Source organism: Acanthopagrus latus, chromosome 21 (assembly GCF_904848185.1).
Source record: "Acanthopagrus latus isolate v.2019 chromosome 21, fAcaLat1.1, whole genome shotgun sequence".
NCBI lineage: Eukaryota > Metazoa > Chordata > Actinopteri > Spariformes > Sparidae > Acanthopagrus > Acanthopagrus latus.
In genome coordinates this window covers 23990460-24006536 of record NC_051059.1, presented here as the reverse complement: position 1 = coordinate 24006536, position 16077 = coordinate 23990460, and the positions used below count along the sequence as shown (strand labels likewise).

Here is a 16077-nt window from a genome sequence, read left to right as displayed (position 1 = left end):
GGAATTAGAGAAGGAACAATGCTGTAGATTATGAATCCGTGCCAGGCAATAACACGGCTTATTAATCAAAACCACGGACTTCACTGGCTCATGAAGCGAGGCAGGATTACGGCTCGTAAACACAGCGTACATTCAAACACGGCTCATAAATTCATACAAAACAACGCGGACGCTGATAATTCAAACAATGGAAACAGTTTGCTTTACAAATAAATACTTCTACACAGAACGCACGCGGTGAGATGGTTTATGAATTCAAATAAGCCAATGTGGAGGCTTGTGAATCCAAATAACTGCATATAACACTGGATGTCCATGTTTGCTCATGAATAAACTGCACAGTAACATATTGTGTATGCACATAATAATGCTGCAGAGTCACAGGCCTCCAGTTCCACACCTCAGTCAAGCGGATACTTCTGGTTTAATAATACATTCTGCAGATCTTGAGGGAGTTTCCTCACGTTGGAGAAGATAACCTGGGTGCTATCACCCATCAGCTGTTAGATTTACCAGAAAGCACCGAACTGAAGGAGCTGAGGCTGTTTTCTCAGACTTAGTTGTCCACTGAGCTGAATGCAAGGGGGGATCTAGTGAAAAGTGCAACAACAAATGGTATTATATATATACTGTGTATACCCCGATTCATACTGGAATACTAAACATATCATCTGCTTCATTGTGAGCATGTGTGAGGTTTGATCAGATCTGACTGACAGCAGCTGATTGTCGCTGATTTGGGTTTTCATACTGCATCAGAGAGCTGGTGTACGGTATGTGTTGCCTTAAAATGTTGGTTTAATTAATCACTTTGACCGCGATGATGTCGAGGAGGCAGTCGGACGTTGTGCTTACCAAAACCGACGTGGGAATAAACAGCAGCACAGTTCAATTACAACACATAAACCCGGGCCGAGCTGCCCTGATAACTTTGAAGTAAACATACGCGGGCTGCTGCTTGTCGGTGACCTCAGAGCGGATTATCAGCTAAACACACTCAGCCAATCAACATCCAGCTCCCGTCTCTCCGCAGCCTTCGTCCGGTCTCGTCGCTGTGTCGGTTTGTTTTCCCTCCACAGTTTGTGTTGACTGACATGAAGTGACACACGTAATATTTGCAGAATGATAAAACCTGATAATAACTGATGGATTTTCTTTGAGTGTGTGTGTGTGTGTGTGTATGTGTGTGTGTCTGAGCTGATGAAGATAAACACGGCTGCAGGACCGATGGAGCTCGTATCAGAGACGATTAATCACACGACGGCTTAATGAATCAATTAGAAACCCTCGCTGCAAAGAAACCACATCACACACTACACTTTATATTACCGCTCCCTGATGCGCGCTTTAGTTATTAAATGTTAATAAAGTCTGCAGGATCACATCCGGTACTACGTGCTTCTGATTTTAAAGCATTACCCTCCTGGCAGGTGTAGCTGTGGAGGGAGCGGTGTAGAGCCTCAACCTCATATTGATGAACGTGTCAAACCGGCATCATATTTACTACTTGGTGGCATTTAGTCGATAACAGCTAAGCGTGTGTGAAACAGCTCTGAATTTCAAAGCAGAAAAGTTGGGCATTCTATTTTTTTTTCTCTCCGCTCTAAAGCTAAAAGTAATAAACCGCCTGAGGGTTGTAATCACTTTTGCAACAGTCACAGATACAGAAGTGGTGAAGCCGTGTGCAGAACAAGAGGAACATCTGTCACATGTAGACACTAACGTGGATGGAAATACGTTCAATAAAGAGCAGAAGTGGCGATCAAAGAAGATATTAAACAGTATGACCACCATGTGTCTGTGTGTGGGAGGGATGCTGAGGAAACACAGTGCTGCTGCTGCAGAGGTGAGTGTTCACCGTCTGCATCTCGTCCTCACCGATGAACAGCTGGCTGTTGAGCTGCAGGTGGAAGTGTCCGTCGGCTGGAGCCTCCTGCGTGGCGACAGGAAGCTCGTCCAGTCGGAGCGACGCCTCCTTGACGTTCCGCTCGGCTCGGACTCGGTGCCACCGGTTGTCGTCCAGCGGGACGCTCGACTCCACGCGAACCTCCAGCGGGCCGTTACCCACGTCGAAGGAGAAAACCACCTGAGTGGAGGCTGATGGAGAGGGGGAGAGGAAAAAAGGAGACGGATGAGACAGGAAGTCAGAGGTGGAGGTGTGATTTAAGGAAAGGATGTCAAAAAAACAGAAGGAAACAAATACAAGAGGAGAAAGGAAATTCAAAAATGTGACTGGACTGTTTTTCAGTCTACTGTTCTGATTAACACATACGGTGGAACGACGCTCTGCAACACGGTTGTATTTTTGGGAACATGCATTTACTTCAGAACAGTCACTCTAAAAGTCTAAAAGTTTCTGTCTCCCCTCGGCTCTCTGCTGTCGCTCCTTTCAAGCCGTCTGCTCAGTTCAAAAATTCTCTGTTAAGCTCATTCTAACAAAAGGAGTCGATTTTGGAGTGCAGGTGCCTCATCCCTCATCCTCCGTGTTTTTTGGAGGGGGAAGATGTATCACTCTGTGAGCAGAGAACGAGATGAAACAATATCCCAGCATCAGACGGTAACTTCATTTAAGAAACTGCTCTCCGGCTCAGCCTCGGTGTAACAGAAGCGATCCGAGGGAGCAGAGGAGCTGTACGTTCAGAGCCGGAACAACGGCGGTGACGATGATTTCCCCCGAGGAGAGAGGCTGTCGCTGCAGCAGCCTGCCTGTATTAGCTTCTATGTTTACTATACCGTTTCTATGAGAATGCAAAATGCAGCACAACACAGAAACGAAAGTGACAGAGTTTGTGTTAGCTGACATCAGGTACACACATATCTCACACCTATCTGCCTGTCCATCAGCAACACCTGCGTATAAAAACCCATAAATCTGTTCAACTTTGCGTAAAAGTCTGGACAGGAAGGTCAAGACGGCTGCAGATCAACTCAGAATCAACGATGTGTTTCCCTTCAGGCTGGTCTGATACAGATTATGTCTGTAACCTCTGGGTTTCACACAGATCCTGATTAAGACTTTGACTTCCAGGTTTCTTTTTTCGGCACATCACTCTAATCCGGATTAAATCTTCGCCCTCCGGCTTCTACTCACAGCTCAATTCGATCCGGATGAAGTCTTTGATGCCCAGGTTTTCCAGGAACACGCCCGACGAGGCCGTGGTCTTAAACAGGAAGGAGATGTCGGCGCTCAGCTCTCCGTGGAAGGTGGGGAAGTGGAGGTACGACGTCTCTTTGTCGAAAAACGCGGCGTTCCAGAAGCTCTCTGAGAAAAAATTCACCATGAGGAAAAATTTAAATGGAAATCACGCAGCGAACAAATGAGGCAACATTTTTAGCTCATGAGTTTACACCGGGGTATTATTCCTCGTTTGATTAATCATGCCATGGGTTTATTTATCTATCTACTCGGGTAGATATAAACCGGCTGTAATTATGACTAATTGATCGAAGGAAACAAAACGTGTGTTGCTGTGATTTACCTTGTGTTGCATTTAATGAGAGTATCAGCGTGTGAAAACTTAAGAGGAAATGTGCATTAGCAGCAGTTCTGCTAATGATAATTAGCTTCTCGAAGTCGAGGTATTTTACCCAGAAGAACGCATCACATAATCGGCAGGTGGAATGAAGTGTACCTGTATTTCCATAGAAACATTAAGCCTGGGAGGAATTATTATCTCATAAACTACATGTTAGTTGCTTGATTAAAAATAAACAGCTGATCGAGTGAATTTGGTTTTAAAGCGTTTAAGCTAACAACTTTTTTTTCTGCTGTGAGCTTGAAACGTTACATTAAACAGGAAAAAAAGTTGACAGTAATACGATTTCTGCCTCTCTCCATCACGTGTAACCAGGCAACCAGAGGTGGACTTACTGTCTCCATGGCAACTGAGCGGTCCCACCCTGTAGGCTGCCTCCGACCCGGGCCTCTGGATGTCACCCAGAACCAGAGACCGGACGGGGAGGCTGTCTTTATGGATAAGCAGGCCGGAGTCTTCAGTCCTGGAGGAAGAGGAAGAGGAAGATGAGGAAGAGGAAGAAAAGGAGATGGAAGGAGAGGAGGAAGAGGAAGAAGAGAAGGGAGAAGGGGGAGGAAGAAGAAGAAGAAAAAGAGATGGAAGAGGAAGAGGAGGAGGAAGAACAGGAGGGAGAAGGGGGAAGAAGGAAAAAAGGGGAAGAAGAAGTAGAAGAAGAAGAAGAAGAAGAAGAAGAAGAAGAAGCATAAATAATCCAAGAAAAATATACAAAAAATGTTTTCTATGATCAACATTTTTGACACACTGCCTGTAATTATACTTATTTTCTTGCACAAACATCGAAGCACATTACTCATAATAACAATCTGTGCAGCGGCTCAGACAGTTTTAATGGTGAGCCCAGATCGCAGCATCCCGACACTCCAAACTCTCATTTCTGACAATTTTCTGTGACAGCCATTTTCCTAAAGAGCACTTCAGTCAGACAGCTGAGCGAGCGGTTCTGTCCATTTACAGCCGGGTTCAGCTTCATGCTCGTCTGCTAATCTACAAGTCCGTCTCTTTGTCAGCTGTCCGGAGGACGGAGGCGTATTTAAACAGCAATGAACAGTTTGGACTGAGATATGGTCGAAGAAAATGCCTTTTGTTAACGAAAAAACATGTCAATGCAATGAAAGACCAGTGGACTGCTTTTCAAAACCTGGTGCCTACATTACCCACAATGCAACTTAGCCAGAGTAACATCACTGGTGGAGGATCTGGAGCAACAAAAGGCTTTATACTACTTTTTTAGGGCTCCTGTAAACACACTTTAACTTGAAAAATTAGTCTAGTTTCAGTTAATTTGGTGAGAACAAATCAAACTGAGGCTTGAAAACAGGAATCAGGTACAATCACCCAAATCACAACATGCAAATCAGCACTATTCCTGTTCATACAGAGCTAATCAGCACGTCTGTATATTCATAAAGGTTCGGTACCACTCCATGCGGTCGGCGTCACAGTTGCAGTAGTGTTGTGGGTCCACACAGTCGCCCTGCAGGCCGCAGGCGCACTGCTGGCTGCCCGGCTGAGCTCCGCCCCAGTACGTCTGGACACGACCGGCACCGGGACCACCGAGCCACCAGCTGAACGGAGAGCCCTCTGAAACACACACAGGAACACATAAACACACCTGATGTAACTTCACCAGCAGAAATTCTTGTTAGGAAAGTGGACAAGAAGATAGAAAAAGTTTCCAAGGATTTTCACCTGAATGAAACTTTGCGGACCAGCTGAGGTCTCTGAGGTCATTTTATTGAGTGTGTCTGTTAACGCTCTGCCGATGAATGCAACCTAATTGGTGCAAACCGGCTAACTTACTTTAAAATCACACACGGTTATAAAATAAATAAAACTAAAGCGCACAAAAATCTATGTGAGAGGTGCAACTTATCATTACTGGTCCAAACTTTGTGAAAGCACACAACTGCAGCCTCTTGAACATAATCGATCAAAAGATGCCTGCAGAATGCAAAAAGCCCCACGATGCTCTCTGTTTGGACGCACTATCAAGCGCTCTGCGTCCTCGGATGAACCGGACGCTGATGAAAACAGCCGAGTGCTGAACGGAATGAGTCCTCATCCCTCACAGATCCAGCGTCTGCAGCCAGCTCCAGCCCCCGAACGCTGAATACATTGTTTTCAGAATGGAGGGAGATGATAGTATACACTGAAAAATGTATTTCAAACTCTTGAGTGTGTGTGTGTGTGTGTGTGTGTGTGTGTGTGTGTGTGTGTGTGTGTCTGTGTGTGTGGAGAGGAGTGAGAGGAGGTGATTGGAAAGGTCTCTGTTGAGTCAGCGCTTCTTCTTCTTTTTTTTTTTTTTTTTTTCCCAGAGAGCAGTTGGGAGCCTATAATGGAACTTCTATTTATTTATCTACCCATTCTCTCTTTTCTATCACTTTCACTGTTTTCATCCATCATTTTTTTTTATCACCCGACCCCGAGAAGAGTTGTTTACCCACTTGAATTTTGTTTTTGTGGCTCTACGAGGGGGGGAGAAACTTTACAGATGTGTACTTTCAGTCAGCAGCTGTATGGATGATCAAATCAATCTACATGATTGACTTGATTTGATTATTCAAACTGAGATTCATTTATGTTTCTTCTTTCCATCGTCAAATCAGTGATGTCAGCACTGTTTCATCCTCAACAGGGAAGAACAGAACAGGGAAGGAGAGGAAGAGGAAGAAGGAGGAAAAGAAGAAGAAGATGAAGGAGGAAAAAAGGTGGAAGAAGAAGAAGAGGAAGAAAAGGAAGAAGGAGGAGATGACAAAGAGGAAGAAGAAGATGAAAATGAAGGAGTAGGAAAGGAAGAGAAAGAAAAGGAGGAGGAGAGGAAAAGGAGAAGGAAAGGAAGAAGATAAAGAGGAGGAAAAGGAGGAAAACAGGTAGAAGAAAAAGAGGAGGAAGAAGGAGGAGAATGAGGAGAAGGAGGAGAAGACAAAGAAGAAGAGGAAGAAGATGAAGGAATAGGACATGAAGAAGAATGAGGAGGAGGAGAAGAAGGGAGAGAAGACGAAGAGGAAGAAGAAGAGGAAAAGAAGGAAAGGAAGAAGAAGGAAGAGGAAGGAAAGGCGGAAGAAGAAGAACAAGACAAACCACAAAGAAGAAAAACAATAAAGAAAAAGAGTTAAAAGAAAAAAACACAAGACGACGCTGATGAGGGAAAGATGGCGACCGATACGTCTTTCTTCTTCTCTGAGTTTCATTGGTTTAGTTTCCTGGCTGTAACCTCTTCTTCTACTGTACTGTAACATAGCCTTCACCAACTTCTGACTCGACATAGTGAAGCAGTTTGTAAGAAGTTTGTTCCCTGCTGAGCTGCTGGTGGAAACCGTCCTCTGCGTCCGTACAAAGTTATGATCCAAGCAAAAAAACAAATCCAGAGCCGAACTTCTAGCTTGGATTAAAACCTGGATGTTACTGCATGTTGTCCCTGGTGTGTCAGGCGCCGTTTCTTCGCACTGGATGATGTTTTGTGTTTTGTTTGTCTTCAGACTTGCACGAACGTGTAAACTGTTGATCGAAGTGTTTCTCCACCTCCGAGTCGATACAAGCAGAAGAAAACACGAGGCAAAACAAAGAAAACACGGATCTCACTCGATACTCATCCCAAATGGAGGAGGTATTAAACTAATCCTCGACAATCAATTTGTCTCAGAGAAGGAAAAAAAAAAACCTGAAACATCGATAAGTTTACAACAAAGAGCGTAATGATTTCTGTTCTCTCTGGTGGAGGGATGCTTACGGTCCCAGCTGAACAGAACCGGCTTAACCAAACTTTCAATAACTTTCATTAGACCCAACGAGTCATTTACTGTAAGTGCTTACAATCTTTTTTTTTTTATTATTCAAATGTGGTCTCACGGGGATATTGAGGGGAAAAGGAATGAAATAAAGTGCTGGTGTGCTGTCCCAGAGATAAGATTAAAAGATTAGAAGGATTAAGATTAGATAAAGTTACTACTGCAAATTATTAAAAAGTATAAACACAAACACAAGATGAAATAAAAATCAATATCTGGGTCCAGCAGAGGACACGATCAGGTTGTTGAGAGATAAATATTAAGAAACAGACGCAACAGTTTGCATTATTTTGTGTTTTTCTCAGTGAGTCGAAGACAAAAATGAGTCAAGACTCAAATAAAAAAGACAAACAGCCATCCAGCAAAACCAAAACAGCAGATTTTCTACAATGTCAGACTTTTATTTTAAAGTTTCTAGTTTGGATACCTGTGCTGGGCGGCACAGCTCCTCCTCCAGGTTACACCAGGTGAGTCTGACAGCGTCAAGACTGGTTGTAGGTGAGAATCCAGAGAGTACAAAAGAAAACACACCCAGCAAACCTTTACCTGAACAGGCTCTCACCTGGAGTGTTGAGGAGGCGGGACTTCCTGCAGTGGTAGGCCAGCTCCTGCTCGCAGTGCTCTGATTGGCCGATGGCCGCAGAGAGCTGCTCCTCTTCAGTCGAGTAGTCGAAGTGGACTGAGTGCTGGTTTCCACCTGGAGACGGTCGGAGCCTGGTGAGCTCCGTGTTGTTGTGCTGGATCACCATCCACGTGTTCTCCTCTGGGTGGATTAAACATATTGATTAATCGTTGCTGATTGATTTGCAATCATTCTTTCCTGGTCAGCCATTAACCAGTCATACAGAACCATCTTATACCTCATTTTGCTGATTCATTTCACCATTTCTGCAAATATTCATGATATTATTTTTGCCAATAAGGAGACGCCAACATACAGTGGAAGCTAAAATGGTTCAGATGTCTTAAGATGCACAAAATGGACATTCTGACACTTCATCTTCTGTCGTCTTAAGACAGAAATGCTGTATTAATGTAGATGCAAGAGTCCAATCTGCTTTCTAGCCTTATATCTCTGAGTTAAATGGTAAGCTACAGCCGGCAGCAGGTTAGCTTAGCCTAGCTTAGCACAAAGAGTGGAAGCAGAGAGAGACAAACACAGGAAACTATAACAACACTTAGGCGGAAGCTGCGATTTTGATCAATGGAAAGAGCCACGCTAGCTCTCGCCCCACTTTTCTAGTCTTTTATGCTACGCTAAGCTAATTACCTCATGGCTCTAGGTCCATATTTGGAGAACAGACGTGAAAGTGGCGTCAATGTTCTCGTCTAACTCGTGACAACAAGGCTTCAAGTTGAAAATGACAGGTACAGTGACAAAACAGAAAATAATTTGATCAATGTGAATATGAAGATTTAAACACTGACACCAATTATATGAAGCGGTGAAACGGATGAAAGAGGAAGTGTTATGTCTTTAATTACATTTGTGTGATTAAAGAAATGACAGGACCATGAAGAAGAAGAAGAAGAAGAAGAAGAAGAAGAGCGAAAACATAAGGCTGAAACACAAAAATAATCAGAGCGTGGCGAGAGGAGCATCACTGAATCTTAATCAGAGAAAAACTGCTGAGTGATGATACAAGGATGGGTGTGTGTGTGTGTGTGTGTGTGTGTGTGTGTGTGTGTGTCACCTGTCATGTTGCAGTAGACCAGCTGCGGTCTGATTGGTCCGCTGCCGTCCACGTCGATGTAGAAATGTCCCGACGTGTTGCCGTTGTGTTTGTACGCCTCGCAGGACTGTTCGTACACAGCTGGGAGAGGAGAGAAATAACGAGATCAGCTCCCAACACGAATCACGTCGACATCGGCGACGAGGGGGATGAAGAACGCGCGCTGCAGAGGATTCTGGGTACTGCCTCATATGTATGCATCTCCACTGAATCAACGTCTCATAACCGGGAGTGAAGACAATCATCTCAAGTTTTATTTCTGCAGCAGCGTCCCATAAAGTCAAGATGAGTCCAGCTGGAGAGGACAGTTATGACTGATGGGAGAACAAAGACGCAATAAATAAAACTTCAGACCGTTATCAGCACCTGCATCTTCCTCTCCGCCTCTCCAAAGGTTCCCACACCTGTTTATCTTTCTTCTTCTGCGCAGCCAAAGGCCTTTTATTCATCACAGTCCCTCAGAGTCATTAGAAAAATAAAAAAAGGTTTTCACAGAAACATCAGCAGTGAAGATGAGACCAGAGGTGAACCGTGTGGGGAAACTCTCCTCGTTCTGTCTCGAGGATTTTAACTCGAGGGAACTAGTAAATCTCACATATTAGCTTGTCTCAACGCTCCGGTTTCATCCATTTATCTGCCGTTTGGCAGTTTAGTCACAGCTACCGTCTCATCAGCCTCCATCGTATCTCTCACATGCAAACACTTCATCGTGCTGTGACCTCCTGCGCTGGAGAGAGAGGATGTGCAGATGTAGAATATAGCTCACAGCAGGGGGGGGGTCTTGATTCTGGTTTGTACAAATTAAGGTTTTATTTTTGTGGTTTTTGGCTGTCAACTGTGTTCGTTATGTCAGTGTGGCACCGACCAAATGAACTGCTGAGCTCTGGGAATAGACCTCAGCAAATTCCAATAAAGCAAGAAACACAAGCGGTCAGACGAAAAAAAAAAAAAATGTATTTAAGGGTGAAACTCAAAGTGATGGCACATGAAATTTTCACAGGAAAACAGTACTTGCACAACTATGGCAAGTACATCAGGTCAAACTGGGGTTGGATGCAAGCTCACTGCTAAAACTGTGACGTCGTGTCCTGACAGGTGACCCGACAGGTGACCCGACAGGTGACTTACAGCTGTGGCAGGTGGCGCCGCTGTAGCCGCTGTCGGAGCAGTTGCAGTGGAAGACGGTCCAGGACTGACTGCAGCGGCCGCCGTGTTCACACCGACTGGGGGAACACCTGAGAGACGGAGAGGGAGAAGACACCATATGAGCATTTCATTTAAGATTAGGATTGGTTGTTTTTTTGCTCGACTTCTACAGAAAATGAAGAGGAGGTTAACCAGATGATTGACAAGGCCGATTATATCGGGATCAAACAGGGCAGGTATGACCAAATATCACTGATGAGACTTTAACTGCAGGAGCTTTTTTCCCAAATTAAACAATTTGGCGAACAACGTGCCGGTTCATTCATTGCCTGGAGTCGTTTCTTCATCGGAAGTCACACATCTTTCACTGAATAACCTCCCAGCATCTACTGACGTCTTTAAATCTCAACTCAAAACTTACATCTTTGACTTTACCTTTAATAGTCTTACTGGTTTGTCTCAGTCTCAACGAGTCTCTTACCTGTAGTATTAGATTTCACACTATCCTGCCAACGAGAAACAATATGTTTTAAGATCGACACCACAGTCTGGCGCCGAAGCACAATTCAATGATGACCCTTCCTTCTTTTTTATTTTAAAGTTCCTTTCATTGTAGGTAATCTTGGAAAATGTGTGGAAATAAAAAGACGACGCCTCTCCTTTGTTTTTAAGTGTCCACCATCAGCCCGGAGATGTTACACAAAGCTGTTAAATGTTAAATCGGATGCGGCGTGCTTTAAAAAGGTGAAATTCTGAGCGTTTAAGCGTTTACTTGGCCTTTTGCCTGAGTGCGGTCATAATGAAAGTATTAGTGAGCGTTTAACGATGCTTTTAAACTCCCACGGCCTTTCAAAGCGAGAAAATGACTTTATTAAACTAAACGGCCCCGGTATGAAATGCAGTTTTTTCCCATTTCACGGAGGGAAAAAAACCTTTCCGCTGCCAGAGCTCTTCAGGGTTATTTATTTGATAACCAGCAAGCTGAAATAAACCACTAAACAATGTGAAAAAGCAGTGTAGGAGGAAAAAGCAGGTCACGTAGACGACTTTCATTTTCATATCAGTTTCGCGTTTAGTTGTTGGAGGTTGTTGGTTTTGAAAAACTTCCTTGCGCCGAATTGGAAATGACGTCTGGAAAACGTTGTCTTTCCTCAGAGAGACTAAAATGAAAATGTCCTTATTTATTTATTTCAGTTTATATGAAAAGGATAAAACTTTTTCTGCTGAATAGAAAATATGTTTTCACTTCCTCTCAGCGGCAGATCTGCTCCGATTGAACCGAGCTGCTCTCCTAACGTGCTGCCACAGTCTGTAAGAAGCTCTTTAAATGAATCGAGCTCCCCGAGGAGTTCACTGAAGCCCTGTGTGTTGTTTAAAGATAAACATCACGCCGCTGCATCCATCGTGACATCCGTCCTGTGTGGGAGGGAGGAGAGGGACGGAGGGAAAACCAGAGGAAGGAGGCCGCGAAAACGAAACAGAGATAATTTAAGTGGACGGGGGAGAAGCTTAGAAAGCTACCAAGGTCGTTCCATCTTATCGGTGATCGATATCTTTGAGACCTGTGGGAATAAAACCAAAAACTACGGCGAGATCGCTGAGATGATATGTTAAACTGACACTCTGAAGGTGTTCTAACCAGGATTTGTTGGTCGCTGCTTCGAAAACAAAGCACTCAAAGTTACACCCTCCTTTCTGGGGAGAGCAGCGGAGTAGAGAGGGAGCGGCGTCAGTGAGGACGAAGCAGTGAATCAAAGAAATAAAACATCAACTTCTTATTGTTTCACAGCGGTGACGTGCTAATGCAAGAAGACGACCCTGGGGGAGAATTCAGCTCAGGAAAAGAAAGACACAGGTTGTTTTTGTTTTATAGAAAGTCCGAGAGGGGGGAGAGCTACACAACAATACCCAACGGATGACACCCGGACAGGTTGCAAACACGACAACACAATACTTAGATGATGACGGAGAGAGAATACCTTATGAGTTGATATAAAATGCAACCTCGGCTTGTTTTTGTGAATGTATATGAGTCAAACCTTCGTGTAAAAGCATAATCACTATGAAAGAGGCACTTTTAAAGATTTACCGTAGTTTAGTTTTCTGGTCAAACTCCTTTTCAACGGGAGTGCCAAGGGAAGACTCGACACAACATGAAACTTTGCTCGTAGTATCACCAGGGTCTCTACACATGAACACCAGCATTGAGAACATTGTTTGTGTACACAGAGTTTACTAAAAAAGAAAGTTTTTGAAGAACTCACATTAGCAGTAGCTTGTTCCGCTAGCTGTCATCATGGCAGCCCAGACGTACTCGGGGTCGAGTGTATGTGGCTCAGTTAAGCGATGTGTATTTACCCTGGTGATACTACGAGCTGAGTTTCATGTTGTGTCGAGCCTTCTTAGTGTTTTAAAAATAGTGATTTTGATGCTAACGTAAAAGTGCCCGAAGCACAAAAATGAGTTTGTCCCAAAAACGAAAATACGGTCAATCTCTTTCATCGTAATTATGCTTTTACATGAAGGTTTGACTCATATACATTCACAAAAAAAAGCCTTGGTTGCATTGTGGCGAGAGTTTCACTTGAAGGACAGCATCGCCTCATAATAATTTCACAGCTCGTCTCGTCTCTGCTGAGAAACATACAGACGTAATGTGACCTCACTCTGCTGGGGAGAGCGCAGAGCGAGAGAGGACGACAGGAGATGATGAGTAATAGTGTTTACATCCACACCGGTTGCTTTTCCATCTGTTGCAAGACCGGCTGGCACCTCCAGGAGGTTACACACACACAAACACACACACACATGCGCACACACATGCACATGGTTTTGCATCATTTCTGTTTGCGACGCTCGGCTCTACCTCCATGTTTTCGTCCGTCTTCAGATCCATAAATGCATGTCACTGTGCACCGTCACATGCGTTTACAAGTTTCTGCTTATTTAAATGTGTGTGACAGTGTTTGCGTGTGTGTTTGCCCAAAAAAAAAAAAAAAAAAAAAGCAAGGCAGCGAGTACTGAGGAGGAAACAGATTACTGTACAGAATGTGCAGCCTCGCTGTTATTTAGATAAAAGCCCTGACTCAGCTCGGCCTGTCAGCCTGCGTGCGACTGTGTGATTTTTTTTTTTTTTTTTTACCTCCATTTATCTCCATACTGCTTTAATCTAAGAGCAAGCTGGAGCCTTGCAGATAAAGCACTTAGCTTTCCCTTTAAATTCACATTACCACACTGCTCGGGTCGTTTTATACACTCGGTGTTAGTGCGACCCGGGTCTCCGGGCTGTAATGAGTGTCATCGTACAGTCATCAAACTCAAACTGGCAGCTGTGGCGTTGAGTTGCACATCGTCAGACACGTACATGACATGATATTTAGATGCATTAGCTGACACACATGCTGGGTCTCAATTCAGGGCCTACTCTGCATCCTTCAGAGGAGCATTTGAAGGCCAATTACGTCACAACGCCCCGCGAAGGCTCCTCCAAAAGCTCCTCCTTTTCCCTGTTTTTGGAGGATGCACCGCTACTATCCTTCGCCACCTCATATATCCCACGATTATTGGTGCACCCAAAAAAGAAGAAAGAAAGAGAGAAAACTGTGGGCCTGGGCGGCAGAAATCATGACGTAACAATAAAACATCTGGTGACACAACCAGGAAATGCTCCAAAACCTAGACCATCCCATTTAACAACGGCTGACATGGTTAACAAGCTCTCTCTGAAGGACTCGCCTTCGAAGACCGCAAAGGCCGAGTCCTTCAGAGGAGGCGGACCCTGATTGTGACACAGCAATGACACAGCAACGCTTCCCTGTATTGAACGTAAGTGATCAATCGCTCCTTTCATTAAGTGTTTGTTATGTGCTTTCAACCCCAAAAAACATAGTGAATATCAGAGTGATCAATAATTGTCATAATTGCTGCAGCAACATTCAATGTATGGTAACAAGGTAGGACACAACCCATCATTAGCCACGTTAACAAGGAGAATTTCTTCGATCCACCTGAAGATTTTGGGTCAACTGGTAACGTGGGAAGGTATTAATACGGTTTTGGAGTTTTATCTGACTGAGGTGTTTATACAAAGCATTTGTATTCTGTTTGGACTTTTTTATTATAATCAGGATGTTAGATTCCATGTTATCGCAGCTGGTGTCTCTATCGGCTTTAAGATTCAACATTTGCTCGATCAAACTTAAACAAAGCTGCAAACTGACCCACGAATTTGCCGGAGTCAGTTTGAGATCGCTGTAAAAACAGAAAACAACTACCACAGTCAATATTTGTACAACAGTAAGTAGCTTGTCAAGACAACGCAGGCGCGTGTTTGTGTTTGAACAGACGTCTGATGATGTCATTTCTGTGATGAGGTCATTTCTTGGGACCATCGCATCAGGATGGCTGAGTGGTTAAGTTGTTGCACTCAAGATGTAATGGACACAAGTCGTTGTGGGTTCAAATCCTGCACCTGGTAATAACACTTAATTCTGTGGGCTATAATAAGAGGACAAAATATAATCAGAGTTCTCTAAATGTATTATTCTGCAGGGAGGAGTTGATATTCATGACCTTGTTACTTTGCGCCAAGTCATTGTGGAAGAAGCCTCTGATTAAGTTCCTGTTCCAGAGGTGATTTATCTTCGACTGTCCGGTGGTTTTGCTTTCAGAATGTTGCTTTATTTATTCAGTTGGATGACACGGTTTTCTTCCAAGTGCTCAGAGCAATTGGCTGAAAACAAACATTAACAAGTGTCGGTGTCCCTTGTGTTATCTGGGCCGCCATTTCCAACAACCCCGTATGATTAATAGGCTTTGATTTCTCCCCTTTTCTAGCCAACAATCCACTTGCTGGAGGTTTTTTTCGTGTCATTTTTCAGAACCGGAGAGCTCTGAATGACCGTGAAGGTTGTTGTTACCCTCAATTCCCTGGCTGTTCGCCTCTACAGGAAATGGATGGACTCCTGTTGTTTGCGATGTGAACTCAGGTCAGAACTGAACTGAATTAGATCCGAGTGTTGATTCAGTTCCAGTCCTGCTATCAGGCTGACGGGTCAAATCTTTCAGATGCAAGGCTGCTTTTTTTGTTCCCCTGCTATCAAGTCTGCAGACAGACGCGCTAATACAGATGCAACACTCTGGTATAAGGTAGGAAAAAATGTATAGATGCTGTGTCTTTAACTTTGTTTGACTTAAAACTTTATTTAGAAAAGTACAGCGGGAGCCCGGTTCTGTTCCAGTGAGCAGTCGGATCTGTGCATGAACTGAATAATAATCTAATAAATGTAGAAACAGGAAGATTTGTCATTAAATAGCGCAGATGATCCTTCTCTGGTGAGGACGGCTGCTGTGTGCAGAGATATTCGTATACAGTCTTTAGGTTTGTGTACGAGTGTTTGTCTCCTCGAGGACAGTTTGTGTTTGTTGCTTTGATTGCTCTGCGTTTTTAATGCGACACTGAGACGGCAGGCAATCGCTTCTGCTCCACATGACTAACTCACCCGATACGAGACGACTGCTAATGACGAAAAATGGACGTAAAGACACACAGCGATGATGAAATCTTATTCTTCTGTCATCTGTCGTACATGGAGGTGAGAATTACATTCTCCCTTCTGATAATCTTTTAACCCTCCTGTTGTCTTTGGGTCAGAAATGACCTTAAACTGAGTTTAACAGCAGAGAAAAAAAACCTTAAATGTTGTTTATGACTTTTCCTTAAGTGGCCCCAGCATTAGAATGAAGTGACATATTGCCTTTATTCATATTTCCATGGAAGCTATACATCACTTGTGTACAAAAGTTTGTCTTTGGGCCGTCACAGAGTCAGTTACACACTAGAAAACACACACACACATACACACACATACTGCT

At 43.9% G+C, this 16077-nt stretch overlaps 1 protein-coding gene across 2 annotated transcripts in view; it reads right to left on the bottom strand.

The window, feature by feature from the left end:
* LOC119011853 (contactin-associated protein-like 4) overlaps positions 1-16077 on the bottom strand; it is a 97565-nt gene that overhangs the window by 22913 nt on the left and 58575 nt on the right. For both annotated transcript variants that reach the window (XM_037085283.1, XM_037085284.1), the window contains exons 11-17: positions 10186-10292; positions 9019-9138; positions 7887-8087; positions 4955-5117; positions 3872-3999; positions 3092-3262; positions 1879-2097 (exon numbers count right to left, since the gene is read on the bottom strand). In XM_037085283.1, coding sequence (XP_036941178.1) covers positions 1879-2097; positions 3092-3262; positions 3872-3999; positions 4955-5117; positions 7887-8087; positions 9019-9138; positions 10186-10292 — 1109 coding nt within the window. The remainder of the gene's footprint in view (positions 1-1878; positions 2098-3091; positions 3263-3871; positions 4000-4954; positions 5118-7886; positions 8088-9018; positions 9139-10185; positions 10293-16077) is intronic.